Source organism: Callithrix jacchus, chromosome 5 (assembly GCF_049354715.1).
Source record: "Callithrix jacchus isolate 240 chromosome 5, calJac240_pri, whole genome shotgun sequence".
Lineage (NCBI taxonomy): Eukaryota > Metazoa > Chordata > Mammalia > Primates > Cebidae > Callithrix > Callithrix jacchus.
Genome location: NC_133506.1, coordinates 84,629,653 through 84,648,150, shown reverse-complemented (window position 1 = coordinate 84,648,150; position 18,498 = coordinate 84,629,653). Strand labels below are relative to the sequence as shown.

General features: G+C 40.4%; 1 protein-coding gene across 4 annotated transcripts in view; it reads left to right on the top strand.

Moving 5' to 3' along the window:
* The first annotated feature begins 43 nt into the window (after positions 1-43).
* Positions 44-18,498, top strand: part of TTC19 (tetratricopeptide repeat domain 19) — a 28,614-nt gene continuing 10,159 nt past the window's right edge. For 2 of the 4 annotated variants that reach the window (XR_004743256.3, XM_035300230.3), the window contains exons 1-8: positions 44-252; positions 338-447; positions 2,087-2,197; positions 3,485-3,523; positions 4,514-4,570; positions 4,887-4,948; positions 7,473-7,567; positions 14,033-14,111. Coding sequence is in view for 2 of the 4 variants with exons in the window: in XM_035300230.3 (XP_035156121.1) it covers positions 69-252; positions 338-447; positions 2,087-2,197; positions 3,485-3,523; positions 4,514-4,570; positions 4,887-4,948; positions 7,473-7,567; positions 14,033-14,111 (737 nt within the window). In the remaining 2 variants the exon portion in view is untranslated. The remainder of the gene's footprint in view (positions 253-337; positions 448-2,086; positions 2,198-3,484; positions 3,524-4,513; positions 4,571-4,886; positions 4,949-7,472; positions 7,568-14,032; positions 14,112-18,498) is intronic. The other 2 variants (XR_013535623.1, XM_003732929.6) reach the window with 1 other exon arrangement.

Genomic DNA, 18,498 nt, shown 5'->3' with positions numbered 1-18,498 from the left:
GCGCTCGGCGCGGGGGCGGGGGCTAGGATCACGCTCGGCCTGCAGTGCGCAGAGGAAGCGGCTGGAGTATGTACCGGCTCCTGAGCCGGAGCTTGGGCCGAGGCCTCCTGCGGGCCGCGGCGCTGCGGTGCCGGGGCTGCTCCGCGCGCCTACTCCCGGGTCTGGCAGGAGGCCCGGGACTCGAGGTCCAGGTGCCGCTATCCCGAGTTGCGCCGCACGGCCGGGGCTCGGGCCTGCTGCCGCTGCTGGCAGGTGAGGGGCGCGGGCCGGGCGGGGCCTGCCGGGCGGGGACAGGGGCGCGGGCCGGGCCCGATGACCTCAGAGCCCCTTCCCGCAGCGCTCACCGGGTTTTCGAGCCCCGCTGCGACAGAAGAGGAGGAGCAGCAGGGAACCGACGGGGCGGACGAGGCTGAGGCCGAGATCATTCAGCTGCTGAAGCGAGCCAAGGTGAGGCGGCTTGGCCCGGCTGAGCGCGGTAGCCTTTGTGAGCGGGGTCCGGCGGCCTTGTCGCTGCGCATTACTCTCTCCGCCTCGCCGAAGAGTGGATGGAGGCTCCACGGGTAGAATTGCTGAGAATCAGTTGGGTCATCCGAGAGAGGACTGGAATTCTTCCAGGCTTTTCCGACTCTAAGGCCTGCAGTAATACCTCTGCAGTGTCAAGTGCAAATGGAGATGGCGCCCCAGGCGTCATCTTTTTATGCAAACGAAATATCGGGAACGTTTTGTAAATGTTTTTATCGATTAACCAGCCTAGCTGAAATGACATAATTTCGCACGCATATAGCGGCCTGAAAATGGCAGCTTAGTGTTGGTTATGCGATTCAGTTCTCTTTTGAATTTTTCCTTTTCTCCACATGCTTTTCTATTTTATTTTCTCCAAGTTATCTCATCTCTTTCATTGAGCTAAATATCTACTCGATGCCAACCACGTCCAAATTTGTATTCCCAGTAGTGTGTTACTGACATGTCATCTGCATTTTGGGACCTTACCTACCTCAGATTTAACAATGTCCCAAACTAAACTCCATCTTTAATGCCTCCTCAACATATGCTTTCACCATCTCTTTACTACCATCAATTTTTCAGCCTAGAAACCTCATAGTCATTCTTAAAACGTATGTTATCTTACCATTGCCTTCCAGTACTCTTACAGACCAGCAACAGGTCCTGTTTCCAACAAACGCAAAATATTTCTAAATATTTCTCAAATCTCCCTATTTCTCTATCTCCCCAGTGCAAACCATCACTGCCACCACCTATGCTCCAGTAGTCTTCCCTGCCCTCTTGTCTCCCTGCATTGTATTCTTGCAGAAACCAGAGTGACCAAAAAAAAAAAAAAAGTAAATTGTATCATATCATCTCCTTGCCTGAGAGCTCTAAATGGCTACTCACTGCATATATGATAAAATACAAACTCCTTGCCATGGCTTGCAACACCCCACATTATCTAAACCACATACCTTGCCCACCAGTTTGGCAATAATCCTCTGGCTCACCATCCTCCCTTCGCATTTGGTTCTTTCCATTTCTCCCCTAAAACCATTCTCTTCAGCTTATAGGGACTTCATTCATTCTCTACCCTCTCTGTTTGAGTTATTCTCCCCAGTTCCTTATTTGGTTGACTCATTCTCATCTTTCCTACCTCAGTTTAGCTGTCATGTTCTTGGAAGGCTAATCTAATTCCCATTTAGAGGAGGCCCCTATCATTTCTTTCTGTCATCTTTATAGCTCTTATTAGTTTTAATTAACCTTACTTGCTCTATGTGGTCACCTCCAGCCTGTAGGAAATTAGAGGATGAAGGACAAGCAACTTCCTTATAAAATTTGTTGTAAGATCACATTTCTTCTGCCCGAGTCTCTTGGCCAAAACTTCATCAGATGGCCACACCTAGCTGCAAGGGAGGCTTACCTCCCTGTCACCTCTGTAGACAATGCCTTGTACATAGTAGGAATGCAGTAAATGTCTGATGAATGAGTAGCTTCCTTCTATCAGTTGGAATGCATAGTTACATACACTTTTGTCTGGTAGCATATGCATCTACTTTATGTTTCATTTTCTGTTATTTTGTTTGTCTTCTCTTTTCAGTTGAGCATCATGAAAGATGAGCCAGAAGAGGCTGAGTTAATTTTGCATGACGCTCTTCGTCTCGCCTATCAGACTGATAACAAGAAGGCTATCACTTACACTTATGATCTGGTAACTCTTATCACCAGTCTGAACCACTGAGGAGAAAAGTTGGATGGAAGAGGAGGGTTGTTAGTTCTCCTGATTTATATTCCTGACTTTCATGATGTTCTAAGGCACGTTCCCCCCCCCACCCACCCGAGACAGTCTTGCTCTGTCGCCAGGCACCAGGCTGGAGTGCAATGGCGCGATCTCGGCTCACTGCAACCTCCGCCTCCCACTTCCAAGCAATTCTCCTGCCTCAGCCTCCTGGGTAGCTGGGACTACAGGCCCATGCCACCACACCCAGCTAAATTTTTTTGTATTTTTAGTAGAGATGGGGTTTCACCATGTTGGCCAGATGGTCTCGATCTCTTGACCTCGTGATCTGCCCACCTCGGCCTCCCAAAGTGCTGGGATTACAGGCTTGAGCCATTGCACCCAGCCGAAGCTCTTTTACTTTTTTACTGAATTTTCTTTTGTTTTTGTTTTTGAGATGGAGTCTTACTCTGTTACCCAGGCTGCATTTCAGTGGCACGATCTTGACTCACAGCAAACTCCGCCTTGTGAGCTCAAACAATTCATGTGCCTCAGCCTCATGAGTAGCTGGGATTACAGATGTGCACCACTATGCCTGGCTAATTTTTGTATTGTAGTAGAGACAAGGTTTCATCATATTGGCCAGGCTGGTCTCCCAACTCCAGACATCAGGTGATCTACCCGCCTTGGTCTCCCAAAGTGCTGGAATTATGGGTGTGAGCCACCATGCCTGGCTTCAGTTTTTTTACCCTTGGGGTGACATAAGACCTCTCAGTTCCAGACCAAAAAGAAACCAGTATCATTAGCATGTTTCTTTTTCTTTTTGAGACAGACTTTTACTGTTGTTGCCCAGTCTGGAGTACTACAGTGCGATCTTGGCTCACCATAACCTCCGCCTCCCGAGTTAAAGTGATTCTCTGCCTCAGCCTCCCAAGTAGCTGGGATTACAGGCATGTGCCACCACATCCTACTAATTTTTGTATTAGCCTGCCTCGGCCCCCCAGAGTGCTGGGATTACAGGCGTGAGCCACCGTGTCCAGTTGTTAGCATGTTTCTTTAATGATGAGTGGACCTAGATTTGGTTCGTTATCAACAAAGTATGTGCAAGTATTTACTTCAAACACGATTGCAGTTCTGTGCTCTAGCAGATTAATTGGTGATATGCTTTTCATTTTAAAATATTTTTTCAATTTTGAGGGTGAAAGCAAACGGGAATTTTAAAGGTTGAAATAAATAGGAACCGTGCTCTAAACTTAAAAACAATTTGTAATTTGCTTTCAGATGGCCAACTTAGCATTTATACGGGGTCAGCTTGAAAATGTAAGTAAATTACTTTGTAATACCTTGAATTTGTAAAGGAGTAGCCTCAAGGGAACCGTAATAGTAAGGGTACAGCCTAAGCTGCTATAACAAAGAGACCCCAACATAGTGGCTTGAACAAGATAAAGGTGTATTTCTCTTTGTTGTGTTAGTCCAGAGATAGGCTAAAGACTGAAGGCAGATAGATGAACAGGCACCATTGCTCTCTGATCCAGAAGTCCAGATTCCTTCTAAGATAAGCCCTCATCTGCCTGGGTGAGCTGACTCACCTCAGACCTCCAGGAAGGGAGACGATGGACTGTGAGCAGCTTCCTTATATGATTTAGAAGTTCACATTGTTTCTGTCTGCATCCCTAAATCTTATCATATGACCTAAATTGGCCTAAATCTTATCATATGACCATATCTAATTTCAGGGGGCCAATCTGCTAAAATTGACTGTATTTTTTTTTTTTCAAGATAAGGTGTTGCTCTTTTGCCCAGGCTTGATCATAGCTGACTGCAACCTCGACCTCCGAGGCTCGGTTGATCCTCCCACCTCAGCCTCCTGAGTTGCTGGGACTCCAGGCGTGTGCCACAACACCTGGCTAATTTTCTTTTTTTTTGTAGAGGCAGGGTTTCACCATGTTTCCCAGGCTAAATTGAGGGGATTCTGTAATCAAAAAGCTGGAGAAGGAGAGTGACTATTAGGAAACAGTGACTATTAGGAGACTATTTGTAGTCTGTGCCACAGTGGGTTTGGATAAGAAGTTAATCTCCAAGGTTGTTTTCTACTTATCACAGAGTAGTTTAACATATATAGAGGATGTTGGGGGTCCTGATATTTTGATCTGCTTTCCTTTCAAAAGGGTATTTTCCTGTGTGTGTGTGAGTGTGTCTGTGAGTATATGTGTGTTACAAGGAATGAGGCATCAGACTGGTACTGAGAATCCAGAGTCTTCTATATAGTGAGGCCCAATTAAAAGAAAAATCTTTTCCTTATGCTTTTAGGCTGAACAACTTTTTAAAGCAACTATGAGTTACCTCCTTGGAGGGGGAATGAAGCAGGTAAGGACATTGCTTAGTATTGGCCCCTCACTGAAGCAGTTTTCAAAACATTCTTGTTTCCTGAAAACTCTGCCCAGCCCCCACCATACGCTTTGGTCAGGAAAGGTGGAGATTCCCTCCCAAGATCTGTATAGAAATTGCCATTCTTTCACTAAATGCAACAGTATGGTCACCAAGGAATTGACAGTTGGCTAATCACTCTAAAAGAATAAAGACTATGGCTTTGAGGCCACCGTCAGTCTGGAAGTTGATCTGAAATATTGCATGAGAAAATTTTACTTGTTATGAATTCCCTTCATTTCTCTTTCTCTCACAGGAGGACAATGCAATAATTGAAATCTCCCTAAAGTTGGCCAGTATCTATGCTGCGCAGAATAGGTAAGTATAACAGCCAGGGAGTAGGACTGTGGGCAGAAAACTGTCTCTGGGATATAACATAATATTCATTGCCTTCTGGTCATCTGGGTCTCCCAGAAATTGGGTGTCACACTCAGAAAGTGTTCTATCCCTCATCTTTAAAATTGTCAGTCTTTTCCAGTTTGCCCCTGCTGTTTCCGTTAGCCTGCCTAGTGGGGCATACAACATCTCTGTCCTGTGACAAAGCTAATCAAGTGTTCTGTTGCTGCTTGAAGTGGGAAGGGAAGTTAGAGTTAGAACGTTAGTTTAGCTTTTCCTAGAAGAGGAAAGAGCAATGTGAAAGCTGCTGGGGATGATATATTAATACTTTGAAGAAGCCACTTGGCTGGTATAAATAGAGTGCAAAGATGAAGCATATAGGATGTAAGCAGAGAACTTCTCTAGAGTGTTGTATTTTCGGGTGAATTTAGGGAGAGACCTAAGATTAGCTTCCCTTAGGGTTTTAGTGATGCAGAAGTTGGTGTGAGCGGTTTGGAGTGACATGGAGCCTGATGCTGTAGGAAGGGTACTCACCGAGGCCAGGCCCTGGCATTGGTCCCTGCTGTCCTACTCTTCAGCTCCTTTGTTTTCATCAGGACCTGCATAGTCTGCTTGCATTCTGATTGGACACTAGAGAGGCTAGAGCTTCCTGAAGCCTTTGACCCCAAGTCTTTTTGAGGAGCTTTGAGCTTGGCCCATGCCAGGGAACCCTGCGTCTTGATCAGTCTTCCTTGGAGTTGTAACAAACATGCCTAGTTCTTGATTGGGAATGAACTCCTAGGGTAAGAAGAAGCCCAGAGCTAATAAACATTGTTGAGTGAGACAAACTTATAGTCTTGTAGAGGTGAAAGCTAGTAATAATTAGCCTCTAAGTTACTTGGTACTTTGTACTTTTCATTTTGTTTTATTAAGAGAAACATGAGACCAGAAAAGACATGGCCAGATCTGGGGCTTAGAAAGGCTGATATAAGTTAGGAGGGGAATTGTTTGTAGATCTCTTGGCTCTGACTGGGAGCCTCTTGTGGGCAGCATCCACTTGCCCTGTATTATGGCTACAGAGGGCCCTCTTGCCAAGGTTTGAAGGAAGGGGTTGCTTCTGTTCTTCTGAGAACAGAGCAGAATAGTAGGGTCATAAATTCTTCACTGGCAAAGCCCTAGAGAAGATGAGCTTTTTAGTGCCACTTCTGTAAGAAACTAACAAAACTGAAGAACAAGAACCAAAGCTGAGCTCCTAAATGGAGAAGGGATTTCTGTCACATTTCCTCTGCATCTCTGAAAAGTAGCAGTCTGTCTGCCTGCTTGGGTTGACTGAACCCTCTCCAGATGATTGAGGGTCGGGGGCTGCAGAGTTGCGTTAAATGACTTCTGTTGTCATAGCTAGGAGTTCCATTTCTGTAAAAGAAATTTTTTTTTGGAGGGGATGGAGTTTCACTTTCATCACCCACGCTGGAGTGCAATGGCATGATCTCAGCTGACTGTAACCTCTGCCTCCTGGGCTCAAATGATTCTCCTGTCTCAGCCTCCTGAGTAGCTGGGATTACAGGCACCTGCCACAATGCCTGGCTAATTTTTGTATTTTTAGTAGAGACAGAGTTTCGCCATATTAGCCAGGCTGATCTCGAAACTCCTGACCTCAGGTGATCCACCGGCCTTGGACCCCCAAAGTGTGGGGATTACAGGCTTGAACCACTGCATGTGGTCCTGTAAAAGAAACTTTGATCAAAGACCTACAGCTTGAAAGAAATATAAAATGACTAAACTCCTCAGAAGCTATATAAGGTCAACAGTTGGAATCCTCAACTGCAGTGTGGCCTGAGCCACCTACTTCAGGGTAGTATTACTTGAACGGGGTAAGGCTTTCACACATGGAGAAACTGATTCACTGGATACCATTTGTTCGTGGGAGATGATGAAGACTACTGGCTATGTCAGTTATTAAAATTATGGTAGCATTCCTAGCTCTTTATGTCTTAAATTATATTAAATGGATGACTTAAAAAAATACTTCTGAGAAATGGCAAATTTGACACTCTTTAGACTTTAAGCAAAGTTCCTTCTTCCTATTTTACACTTCCTTTACTGATAATGTTTAAATTGAGCTGGAAGAATGAATAAAAAAGGAATTTATGAAAAGGTAAATGGACCAGGCAAAGTGGCTGATGCCTGTAATCCCAGCACTTTGAGAGGCCAAGGTAGGCAGATCACCTAAGGCCCAGAGTTCAAGACCAGCCTGGCCAACCTGGTGAAACCCTGTCTCTACTAAAAATACAAAAATTAGCTGGGTGTGGTGGCAGGTGTGTGTAATTCCAGCTACTTGGTAGGATGAGGCAGGAGAATCGCTTGAACCCAGGAGGTGGAGGTTGCAGCATTGCACTCCAGCCTGGCCGAAGAGTGAAACTTCGTTTCAAAGAAAAAAAAAAGAAAAGATAAATGATTATGCTTTAAAGAAAGAAAAAAAAGAAGAAGAAGAAAAGGTAAATGACTGATTATTGATTTTGCTTTACAGACAGGAATTTGCTCTTGCTGGCTATGAATTCTGCATTTCAACTCTAGAGGAAAAAATTGAAAGAGAAAAGGAATTAGCAGAAGACATTATATCAGGTAGGAAACCTGTTATCTGGGCATTGCCTTTTTTCCACAAAAGGCTTTATTTTACACTTTGAGAAATGGAAAGAGATCTAAATTGGGAAGAGGGAAAGTTAACTATTTTGTAAAATAAGTGGCTATCTTTAAGGTATCAGCAGAAGTTTTGGAATAAGATGTTTTGTTTAAAATATTTGACTGCTGTTTTGGTGGGTTTTTTTTTTTTAACCCTGTTGGTGACACGTTCATAATTTATCTGTTAACTTTTAGTTACATACAACTTATGGAAAATCAGGGAGCAGAAGGAGGTCTTTCATCTTTTAGTTCGGCTACCAGTCAAAATGCTTATGTTTTTGCCCTAGATAAACAGCAAGTTAAGAAAAGAGAAAAAAGCTCATGTTTTTACAATTCATCATCACTCATTATGGAGGCTAGGAATAGAACGATGAGCAGGAAGCTCTGTAGCTCTCCATTTTGGGTTTCTTAATTGGGGTTGAAGTATTGAGAATTTTCATATTTGACATTTATTCAATACCTACTCTATGCCAAGACCTATTGAGATGGTAGGGATACAGCAGTCAACTCTACTGGACCTAATTGTCTTCTCTCTTCTGAACATACAGTAGTTCCCCCAGTAGATGGCCTGAAACAAATTCTAATACTGTTTTTTCAATACATACGTACCTATGATAAAATTTAATTTATATTAGGCACAGTAAGAAATTAATAACAATAACTTAGAACAGTTATAACAGTATAGTGTTAACAGTGTCACAGACAGAAGATTCATTCTTTTGTAGATCTTAGCAACTTCAGCATACAGTTTTTTTTTCTTACTAAGTCGAGAACTTTCATCTTTTTATTAAAAGGAAGCACTTTCTGACTTCTCTTTGTCATATTCAAATTACCAGTGTCACTATTGCACTTTGGGGCCATCATGTAAAATATGGATCGCTTGAGCACAAGTACTGTGACACGGTGGGTTGATCTGATAACTGAGACTGTGGCTAAGTGACTGAGGCCAGGTGCTGTATGAAGCATGGGTATGCTGGACAAAGAGATAATTACATGTCTGGATGGAGTGGGGCAGTCCAAGATTTCATCATGCTACCCAGAACGGCATGCAATTTAGAAACGTATGAATTATTTATTTCTGGAAATTTTTCATTTAATATTTTTTGGACCATGATTAGCTGCAGATAACAGAAACCCCAGAAAGTGAAACTGCATTAGGAGGGGTCACTGTATGCCAATTTTTTGTCTTCACCACTCCACTGAAGCTGCCTTTATCCGAGTCATCAAATCCCATGGTTAGTTAACTTACTCATCAGCAGCTTTAACTTAGCAGATCACTGTCTTTTACTGAAAATACTTTCACTTGGCTTCTGGGATGCTTCACTGGTCTCCAGTGAGGTGAGTGTTGGCAGGCTGTGGGGCTGTCTTCAGACCTATTTTCTTTTCTTTCTGCCCCCACACCTAGCAGATATCCTTTAATTCCATACCTTTAAATATTAGATTTAAACCTTCAGCCCCAACTTGCCCCCAAATGGCAGACTTAGGATTATGATTGTTTACGTGACATCTTGACTTGATGTCTAATGGTCATCTCATGCTTAACATGTCCAAAATGGGTCTCCTCAGTTTTGCCACTCACAACTTTTCTCCACTAGTCACTCCCAGTTTTATAAATGGCACAGCACTCACTCATTTAGTTGCTTTGACCAAGAATCTGAGAATTGTCTATGATTTCTTCTTCATTCTTCCTATCTAATCCATTAGCAAGTTGTATTGGATCAGCCATCAAAACATATCCATATCTGACTATGTCTCATCCCCTTACCCTACTGTGTTGGTCCAGGCCATCACTGTTTCAAGACCTCAGTACCTCTGATCACCTTTAGAAAAAACTTAAGAGTCCCTGCGTGGACCTGTAAGGCTCTTATGACCTGGGCCCACCCACCTTTTTCATGCCATCTGCTGCTCTCCCCTTGCTGGTTCCAGTCTGTCCACACTGGTCTTACATTCCAAGCTCAGTGCTGCTTTAAGGCCCTTTTGTTTGATATTCCCTCTACCTAGATTATTCTGCCTTCTCCCATGCTTCACTCAGGTTGCTGCTCAAATATCACTTCCTTGGAGTCCTCCCCTCTCACTAAAACAGTCATCTCTTCCAACCTTACTATTGATCTACTCCTCTTTCCTTTACTTTTCTTCATCACATTTAAAAGTAGAGGTGTGTGTGTTGTGTGCTTGTGTTTGTTTCTCCACTAAAAATATGTTTTTGTTAAAAAATTTTTAGTCTTTATCTTCCTTATCAAAGAAGAATAGAGACTTCATCCGTTATGCTCACTGCTAAATCGTTGGTGCCTAGAACAGGGCCTGGCACATATTAGAGGCTCAATAATTACTGAATGAAAGAACAAAAGACCCAAGAAAGACCAACAAGTAAATCCAGTTTCAGTACAGTGTGGAAGTGCTTTGAGGAAATCCACAAGAGGTGTAAAAACAAGTCTAGCTGTCAAGCAAGTCACTTTTGAACTATTCACACCCTTGCTATCTTTCATTCGTAGTGTTGACTGCAGTTTCTTCAGGAATGTAAAGCCATATTTTCTGACTCAAAAAGTAGTATCAGTAAACACTGAAGAAAATTTAGAAAAGCACTAAGAAGTAAAGATCATCTATAATCATACTGCTAAGAAGGAGCTACTGTTAATTTTTTAGTATGTCTTTTTGGGTTACATTTTAAGAAATAATAAATTTGGGATGATACTGTATATTTGTAACCTGAGTTTTAAAAATTTAGTAACATTGTGAAAACGCTTCTTTTTTTTCTAGACAAAGGAATTCTTGTTGGATAGAGCAAGCTAATTTGTATTATAAACATTATTTTTACATTTTACTAGTTGTGCAGTATAGAAAATGTGTTACATGATTCTTCATCTTATTTTTTTTGGGAAAAGAAAGAAATTCCTACCTATTCAGTTTTGTACAAAGCAAATCTATTATCAAATTTATGTGCTTTTTATTGACACATCTAACTCTATCCTAAGAGAACATTACTTAAGATCACATAAAAACTTGCTCTAGCGTAATTATCTTGTTCCCCATGTAAATATATGTACTTACTGAGGAAATGCTCATAAAATATTAAATGAAAACTTTGGTTGCAAAACAGTATAGTTAATATGTAGACTAAAGATAGGCATGAAACAAAGGCTGAATGATAAATATCAAAATATAGGCAGTGATTCTCTTTGGTTGATTTATAGGGAATTTATATTTGTGTTTCTCTGAGTATTCTATAATTTTTTACAACAAATTTACATTTTTCTTTTTAAAATTGATTTCCGTTGTTACCTGTTAGTATAAAAAGTCAAATGATATTAATAGTACAAAGCTTAATTTAAGATAGCATTTTCTTGCTACCTCACCCCACCCCATCTGTTTTCTACTCTTAACCAATTTCTTCTGGTATTTACCTTTACATTTCTCAATAACATAAAATTGTTATTTCCTAATTCATTATTTTCAGAATCTGCTGACTTATGGAAAAGTGAAGATTTAGTGCAGTTTCTGGCTATGTCTGCATTATGAGTGTATGAATACTGTTAGCTGCTGAGCCAAGTAACATGATACAGAATTACATTTCCTTTTGTGTACATTTTGCTTCCTTTGCAGTTAACTAGGTTTTTTTGTGTGGTTCTATTATGTATGTGTCAGATTCTTCACTTAACCATATTACTTGCTTTCTTCAATTTATAAGCTTTTCCAGTATTCTAGAGTTCATGTTGGCTCACTTTTCATTGGCATGGGTGGCCATAGTCATTCAGTCTTCACCTTTTTTTGTTGTTGTTTTTGAAACAGGTGTCTCACTCTTTCACCCAGGCTGGAGTGCAGTGGCGTGATCTTGGCTCACTCTAAGCTCTGCCTTCCAAGTAGCTGGGACTACAGGCGTGAGCCACCATGCCCAGCTAATTTTGTATTTTTAGTAAAGACAGGGTTTCACAGTGTTGGCCAGGCTGGTCTCAAACTCGACCTCAGGTGATCCACCTGCCTCAGCCTCCCAAATTGTTGGAATTACAGGCATGAGCCACTGCTCCTGGCCGTGTTACATCTTTTTCCTCCTATAACTTTCATTTTAGTGGTATTTGGGGAAAGAGTGGAGAGAAACATATGTGTTCAGTTCAGAATAGTAAATCTGTCATTGGGCATCAAGATAGTGTCCAAATCTGTTTCTTTAAAGTGGATTCTTAGCAATGAGATTTCGAAGTCAAGAGTAGCAGCACATTTTAAGGTTGTTGATGACTGTTGCCAACTTGCCTTTGAAAGGGCTGTGTTACCTTATATTTCCTGGTTCTGTTATTTATTTACTTTGTGACTTTGATGAAATTACTTAATCCCTGTGTGCTTTTTCTTCAGTGTGTACTGAAGAAGAGTAGTACTCATGGGACCTTTAGGAAGGTTGAATGAGTTAATACATAAAAAGCACTTAGAATAATACATTGTAGCTGCTCAAAAAGTGTTTGTTAGTGGTTTGTATTATTGTGGTAAAGCTATGTCCTCCTCCCCAAAACTCATTAATTTTTATAATCTTTGTTAGCTTGATGATATGGCCTTGGTGCATTATCTAGCATTTCTTTGATAAGCGGTGAAGTGTATCTTTTTCTTTTCTTACCGTGTCTTAGGGTGCTGAGAGGTTTTTTCTTTTATTGGAGCTTTATTGTAAAAATAATAATCCTTTGTCTCTTGAGTTTTCCTCCTGATTTGTATTTATAGAGTGGGTTTTTTTTTTACCTAATCAATAGGGAATATAAAATTAACATTTGTATAAAAAATTATGAAAATCGGCCAGGCACAGTGGGTCACACCTGTAATCCCAGCACTTTGGAAGGCGGAGGTGGGCGGATCACTTGAGGTCAGGTGTTCAAGACCAGCCCTGGCAATATGGCAAAACCCCATATGTACAAAAATTAGCTGAGCGTGGTTGTGCATCCCTGTAGTCCCAGCCACTTGGGAGGTTGAGGTGAGAATCCTTTGAGCCTGGGAGATGAAGGTTGCAGTGAGCTGAGATTGCACCTCTGCACTCTAGCCTGGATGACAGAGCAAGACCCTGTCTTGGGGGAAAAAAAAGGGGATTGTGAAAATAGACAAGTGGCCCAGCATTACAAGTACCTTTGGAGCTCTTTCTGCCTGAGATACTGCTCTCCTTAATCTTGTCACTATCATTCATTTGCTTTTCTTTAGTTTTACTCTGTGTCCCTTAAGAAGATGTCATTTAGTTTTTGCATATTGCTTTTAAAAATTTAAGTAGGCTGAGTGCAGTGACTCATACCTGTAATCCCAACACTTTGGGAGGCCAAGGTGGGAGGATCACTTGAGCCCAAGAGTTTGAGATCAGACTGGACAACATGGTGAGATCCTGGCTCTTCAAAAAATAAAAACATGAGTTGGACACAGTGACACATGCCTGTGGTCTCAGATACTTAGGAGACTGAGGCAGGAGGATAATTCGAGCCCAAGAGGTTGAGGCTGCAGTGAGCTGTCATAGTGTCAGTGCACTTCAGCATAGGCAACAGAGAGAGACCCTGTCTCAAAAAAAAAAAAAAATTACATAAATGAATCATAATACGTATTTTAGGGCATTTTTATGACTTGTCTGAGTAATCTTTTTAGAATTAGATCAGAATTCATTTCTAATTTCCTTTGCTTTTATTAATTTTTAATAAATACTAAGTAGCTGTTCTGTGCCAGGTATTCTAGAATTTGAATAGCAGCAAGGAAGGCAAAAGGTCTCTGCCCTTCTGGAGCTTAATGCTTAGAGAGGTATTTTTCACGCTTTGAAATCATATGAATTCTCACTCATCTTTCCTTACAATCTTATATTTTTTCCTCTTTATTTCTAAACAGTTTAACTTTTTAGTATATCTGGAATTTATTTTGGTGTGAAGCTGGTAACTTTTTTTACAGACAGTAATCAATCTTTATGTACTAAGTAGTATATACTTGGGTTTCTTTTGGGGTTTTCCATTCTAATGTATTTGAGGACTGTTATAACAGTATACATTGTTTGAATTAAATATTTGAGTTAATACGATAGGACAGCTGACACATGCTTCCTTTGCAAAATTCCTTCCTACTTTTCACTTTTCACCTGAATTTTAGAATTGTCAACTTCCCAAAGTGCCTTGAGACTGAATTATTGGATTTGCATTATATTTACAAATTAGTTTGGGGAGATTGCCATCTGAGTTAAATTTAGCATACCTTTGACTGTAAAGAGCAGAAATTTCAGCTAAATGAGGTTTAACAGTAAGGACACTTACGTCAAGTAACTGGCAGTCAGCGATAGGGAGCAGGCTGTTGAGTTAGTTGATCATGTGATTCATTGAAATCATGAAGGAACAGGCTCTTTCCATCTTTCCTCACTCATTCTCAATGTGTTGGCTTTTTTCCTATGCTCCCCTGGTGGTTGAAACGTGACTATAGCAATTCCCAGGAATCTCATCCAGAAAAGACAGTGTCCAGAGAAAAAGGAGACTTCTTTGATGTTTCTCATAGGATCAAGGTAATCTTTCCTAGAAGTCTCCAAGTAGATTTATCCTTACTTCTCATTGGCTAGAATTGGGTCACATGCCATTTCTAACCCAGTCCTTGGCAAGAAAAGTGGATTATCATGATTGGCTAAAACTGACTGATATCCTTTCCTGAGGATGTGAGTCATGTGAGAAAAGAATGGATACTGGGACAAACAGCTGCTCTGCTAACAAAGGAAGGTCTTTGTAATAGTGAGCTGTCTCACTGAGGAATTATATTCTAGTTTTCTTCATACAGATGACAGCTATTTGTTACATTTGATTCTGACTCCCGTACTCTTTGCTTTTCGGTTGATATTCACACTAATTCTGAGAAAAATGAAGTCGGAAAAAAGTAAAAGAAGAAAATAATGTAAAAAGATACTCACACTAATTCCAGATTTATAATTATACATTCCGGAAATCATGATACAGGTTGAGCATCCCCCAGATCCAAAGCTTTCTGAGTGCCAACATGATGCTCCAAGTGCTCATTGGAGCATTTGAATTTGGATTTTCGGTTTTGGCATGCTGGCAGTATCCAAAGCAAATATTCCAAATTCTGAAAAAATCTGAAACCTGAAACACTTTTGATCCTAAACATTTCACATAAGGAATACTCAACCTGTAATTGTTTCCTTCCAGAAAGTTATACTACTCTTTCCCTCCACTCCCTTTATAAATTAGTTCATTGGCTGTACCTTTAGAACATTAAGCAATAGTAGTAATAGGCAACTTAGTCTTATATACAATTTGGTACCAAACTATATGAATATATTTATTACTATTATATATCTAGAGCAGACCAAGCTTGCTTGTAGGTTAATTGCTCAGTACCTGTGTACTGCTGAATAATATTTAATGCTGATATGTAACTTTTGTGTTTCTTAAGAGATCCACAGTATATTTCTTATTGTATTGTTTGTATTATTGTGTTTGTATTATTTGTCATCACAGGGTTGTATTATAATAAAATGAATTGGGATGGTTTCTGTATTTTCTGTTCTGAAATAAGTATGGGATATTGCATTGCAATGATCTGTTTCTTGAAAAGTTGTAGAGTCTATGATGCCAGATGGACCAGAACTCCTGAGTTCATTCTCTGGCAGCTTTTTCCTTCCTTCTTGATTAGTCGTGTATTTCTTCCATTTTCTTGATTTAATGTCAGTACATAGGACAGTGCTAAATACATGAAAAGCATTAATAAATATCTGTTGAATAAATGAACATATGGGTGAACAAATTTTATAAACCTATTAATTTCCTAGAAGAAACTTTTAAGGAATTATATTTTTAAAGCATATTTTACACTACTCTTACATGTCTGAGATCGTCTCCCTTTTCTATTTCCTAATTTTATGATACATATTTTTTTAACTAGTAGATTTCTTCCTCCTCCTTTCCTTGAAAGATTTTATTCCTTTTCATATTTTAAATACTCAAAACGTTTCTGAAAAGTTATTTTTGATGACATAATATTTGGTACCATGAGTGTTTGAAGTCTGGAGCCCGAGTTCAGATTCTGGTTCTGCCACATATTAGCAATGGACAAGCTATTTAACTACTCTGTTCTTAGCTTCCTTATCAATAAAATGAAAATAATAATAGAACTTACCTCATAGAGTTATGAGAATCAGATGCTCTAGGTCTGTGATCAGTACTCATCAGGCACTATACAAAAGTTTGTGGAATGTGATATATTTACTAATTTATTATATGATTTGGCACCTATATTTTACCACTCTCAATTTTATGAAGGACTTTTCTGGCTATTGTATTTATAACTTCTCCTTGGTTTTAATTTTGCTGATTCATTCAAAGAGCCAAATTTTGGTTTCATTAGTTTTCTTTATTTTTCTATTTTCCATTTCACTTATTTTTACTCTGTCTTTATTACATCTCTCTAGTTTGTTTTGTTTTCTTTTTTCTTTTTTTTTTTTTTTTTGGTTTCTTAGGTGGGAGATTAGGTTATTGACTTAAGGTTTTTCTTCTGACATAATTGCCACTTATAACTATTAATTTAAACATCTCATTAATTAATTTTCATGTGTCTCAAGTACTTTCCTTTTTTGTGTGTGTGATTTCTTCTTTGACCCTTTGGATATTTAGGAGTATATTGATTAATTTTCACATATTAGTGAATTTCTCAAATTTCCTTCTGTTGGATCCAGTTTCATTCCATTGTGTTCATAGAACAACTGTGCATGATTTTATTTATTGAGATGTTTTATGGCCTCACATATGGCTTATCCTGGAGAATGTTGCATTTGAGAATTGTGTGTATTCTGTTGTTGGCGTTTCCTATGAATGTCTGTTAGGTTTAATTGGTTTATAGTGTTATTCAAGTCTTTTGTGTCCTTAGTGATTTTGTCTAGTTGTTCTAGGTATTTTTTTTTCCTTGAGACGGATTCTTACCCTGTCATCCAGGCTGGAGTGCAGTGGCATGATCTTGGCTCCTCTGTCTCCCAGGTTCAGGCCATTCTCCTGCCTCAGCCTCCCAAGTAGCTGTAGTCCCAAGTCTGTGCCAGGAGGGCATGGACCTTTTTTTTTTTTTTTTGAGATAGTCTCTCTGTGGCCCAGGCTGGAGTGCAGTGGCATGATCTTGGCTCCTCTGTCTCTCAGGTTCAGGCCATTTTCCTGCCTCAGCCTCCCAAGTAGCTGTAGTGCCAGGTCTGTGCCAGGCGGGCATGGACCTTTTTTTTTTTTTTTTGAGATAGTCTCTCTGTCGCTCAGGCTGGAGTGCAGTGGCATGATCTTGGCTCATTGCAACCCCTGCCTCCCAGTTTCAAGTGATTCTTGTGCCTCAGCCTCCCTAGTAGCTGGGATTACAGGCACATACCACCACATCCAGCTAAGTTTTGTATCTTTAGTTGAGACAAGGTTTTACCATGTTGGCCAGTCTGGTCTCAAACTCCTGACCTCAGGTGATCCGCCCACCTTGGCTTCCCAAAATGCTGGGATTATAGGCGTGAGCCACTGCACCTTGTCAATTTTTTATATTTTTATTAGAGGTGAGGTTTCACCATAATTGCTAGGCTGTTCCTGAACTCCTGACCTCAGGTGATCTGCCTGCCTCAGCCTCCCAAACTGTAATCCCAGCAGCCTCCCAAACTCCTGGGACTACAGGCCTGAGCTATTGTGCCCAGCCAATAATTTTTTTAAAATCTTTTTTCTTTATTCATGTTTCTGTGCTCTGTTTAGACAGTCTCAAATGTGTATCTCTGTTATGAATTATCCCTTCATCAGGAAAATGATTTCTTTTTCCCTATTTAAGGTATTTGTTACAAATTCTAGTTTTATATTATCTACTATGTCTTACCCTAAAACTTTTCTGAGTCTTTTTTTTTTTTTTTTTTTTTTTGAGATGGAGTCCTGCTCTGTAGCCCAGATTGGGGTGCAGTGGCGTGATCTCAGCTCACTGCAACCTCTGCCTCCCAGGTGCTGGTTCAAGTAGTTCTCCTACCTCAGCTGGGATTACAGGCATGAGCCACCATGCCCAGCTAATTTTTGTATTTTTTTTTTTTTTTTTTTTTTTAGTAGAGACGGGGTTTCACCACGTTGGCCAGTCTGGTCTTGAACTCCTGACGTCGTGATCCGCCTGCCTCAGCGTCCCAAAGTGTTGGGATTACAGGTGTGAACCACCACACCCAGCCTTTTCTGTGTCATTTTTCAGTGTGTGTGTTTTTTTTTTCTGTGTATGTATCTTGACATTGCCTTTTTTTTTTTTTGGAAACCAAGTTTCACTCTTCTTGCCCAGGCTGGAGTACAATGGCGCCATCTTGGCTCACTTCTGCCTCCTGGGTTCAAGTGATTCTCCTGTCTCAGTCTCCTGAGTAGCTGGCATTACAGGCATCCGCCACCACACCTGGCTAATTTTTTTTAGTAGACACAGGGTTTCTCTCTGTTGGTTAGGCTGGTCTGGAACTCCCGACCTCAGGCAATCTGTCCTGCCTGTCCTTCCACAGTGCTGGGATTACAGGCGTGAGCCACCACGCCCAGCCTCAGTGTGTCTTTTGTAGAAGGCTATGGTTGGATTTTTTAAAAACCTGAGTATTATTGTCTTGTGATATAGAATCTGAAAACCTTTTAAAATATTATTAAAAGGGATAATTGGTCTAATTATTGCATTTTAAAAAGTGCTTTCCATTTTTGTTCCTGTTATAGGAACTTTTCCCTCATGGATCTGTATTTGTATTTTGTAGGGAAGGTATATATATGATTTTCAGTTCTATAAGGAGTGACCTAAACATTTCTTAGACATATTCGACTCAGAGGAAAAAATACTGTCTTCCGTTACTTCTCTAAAATGACCTGACTACATTTTAACATTGTCCTGCCTTTCCCTTCCTTGTTTTTTCTCTGTGATCTGGAATTTTAGAC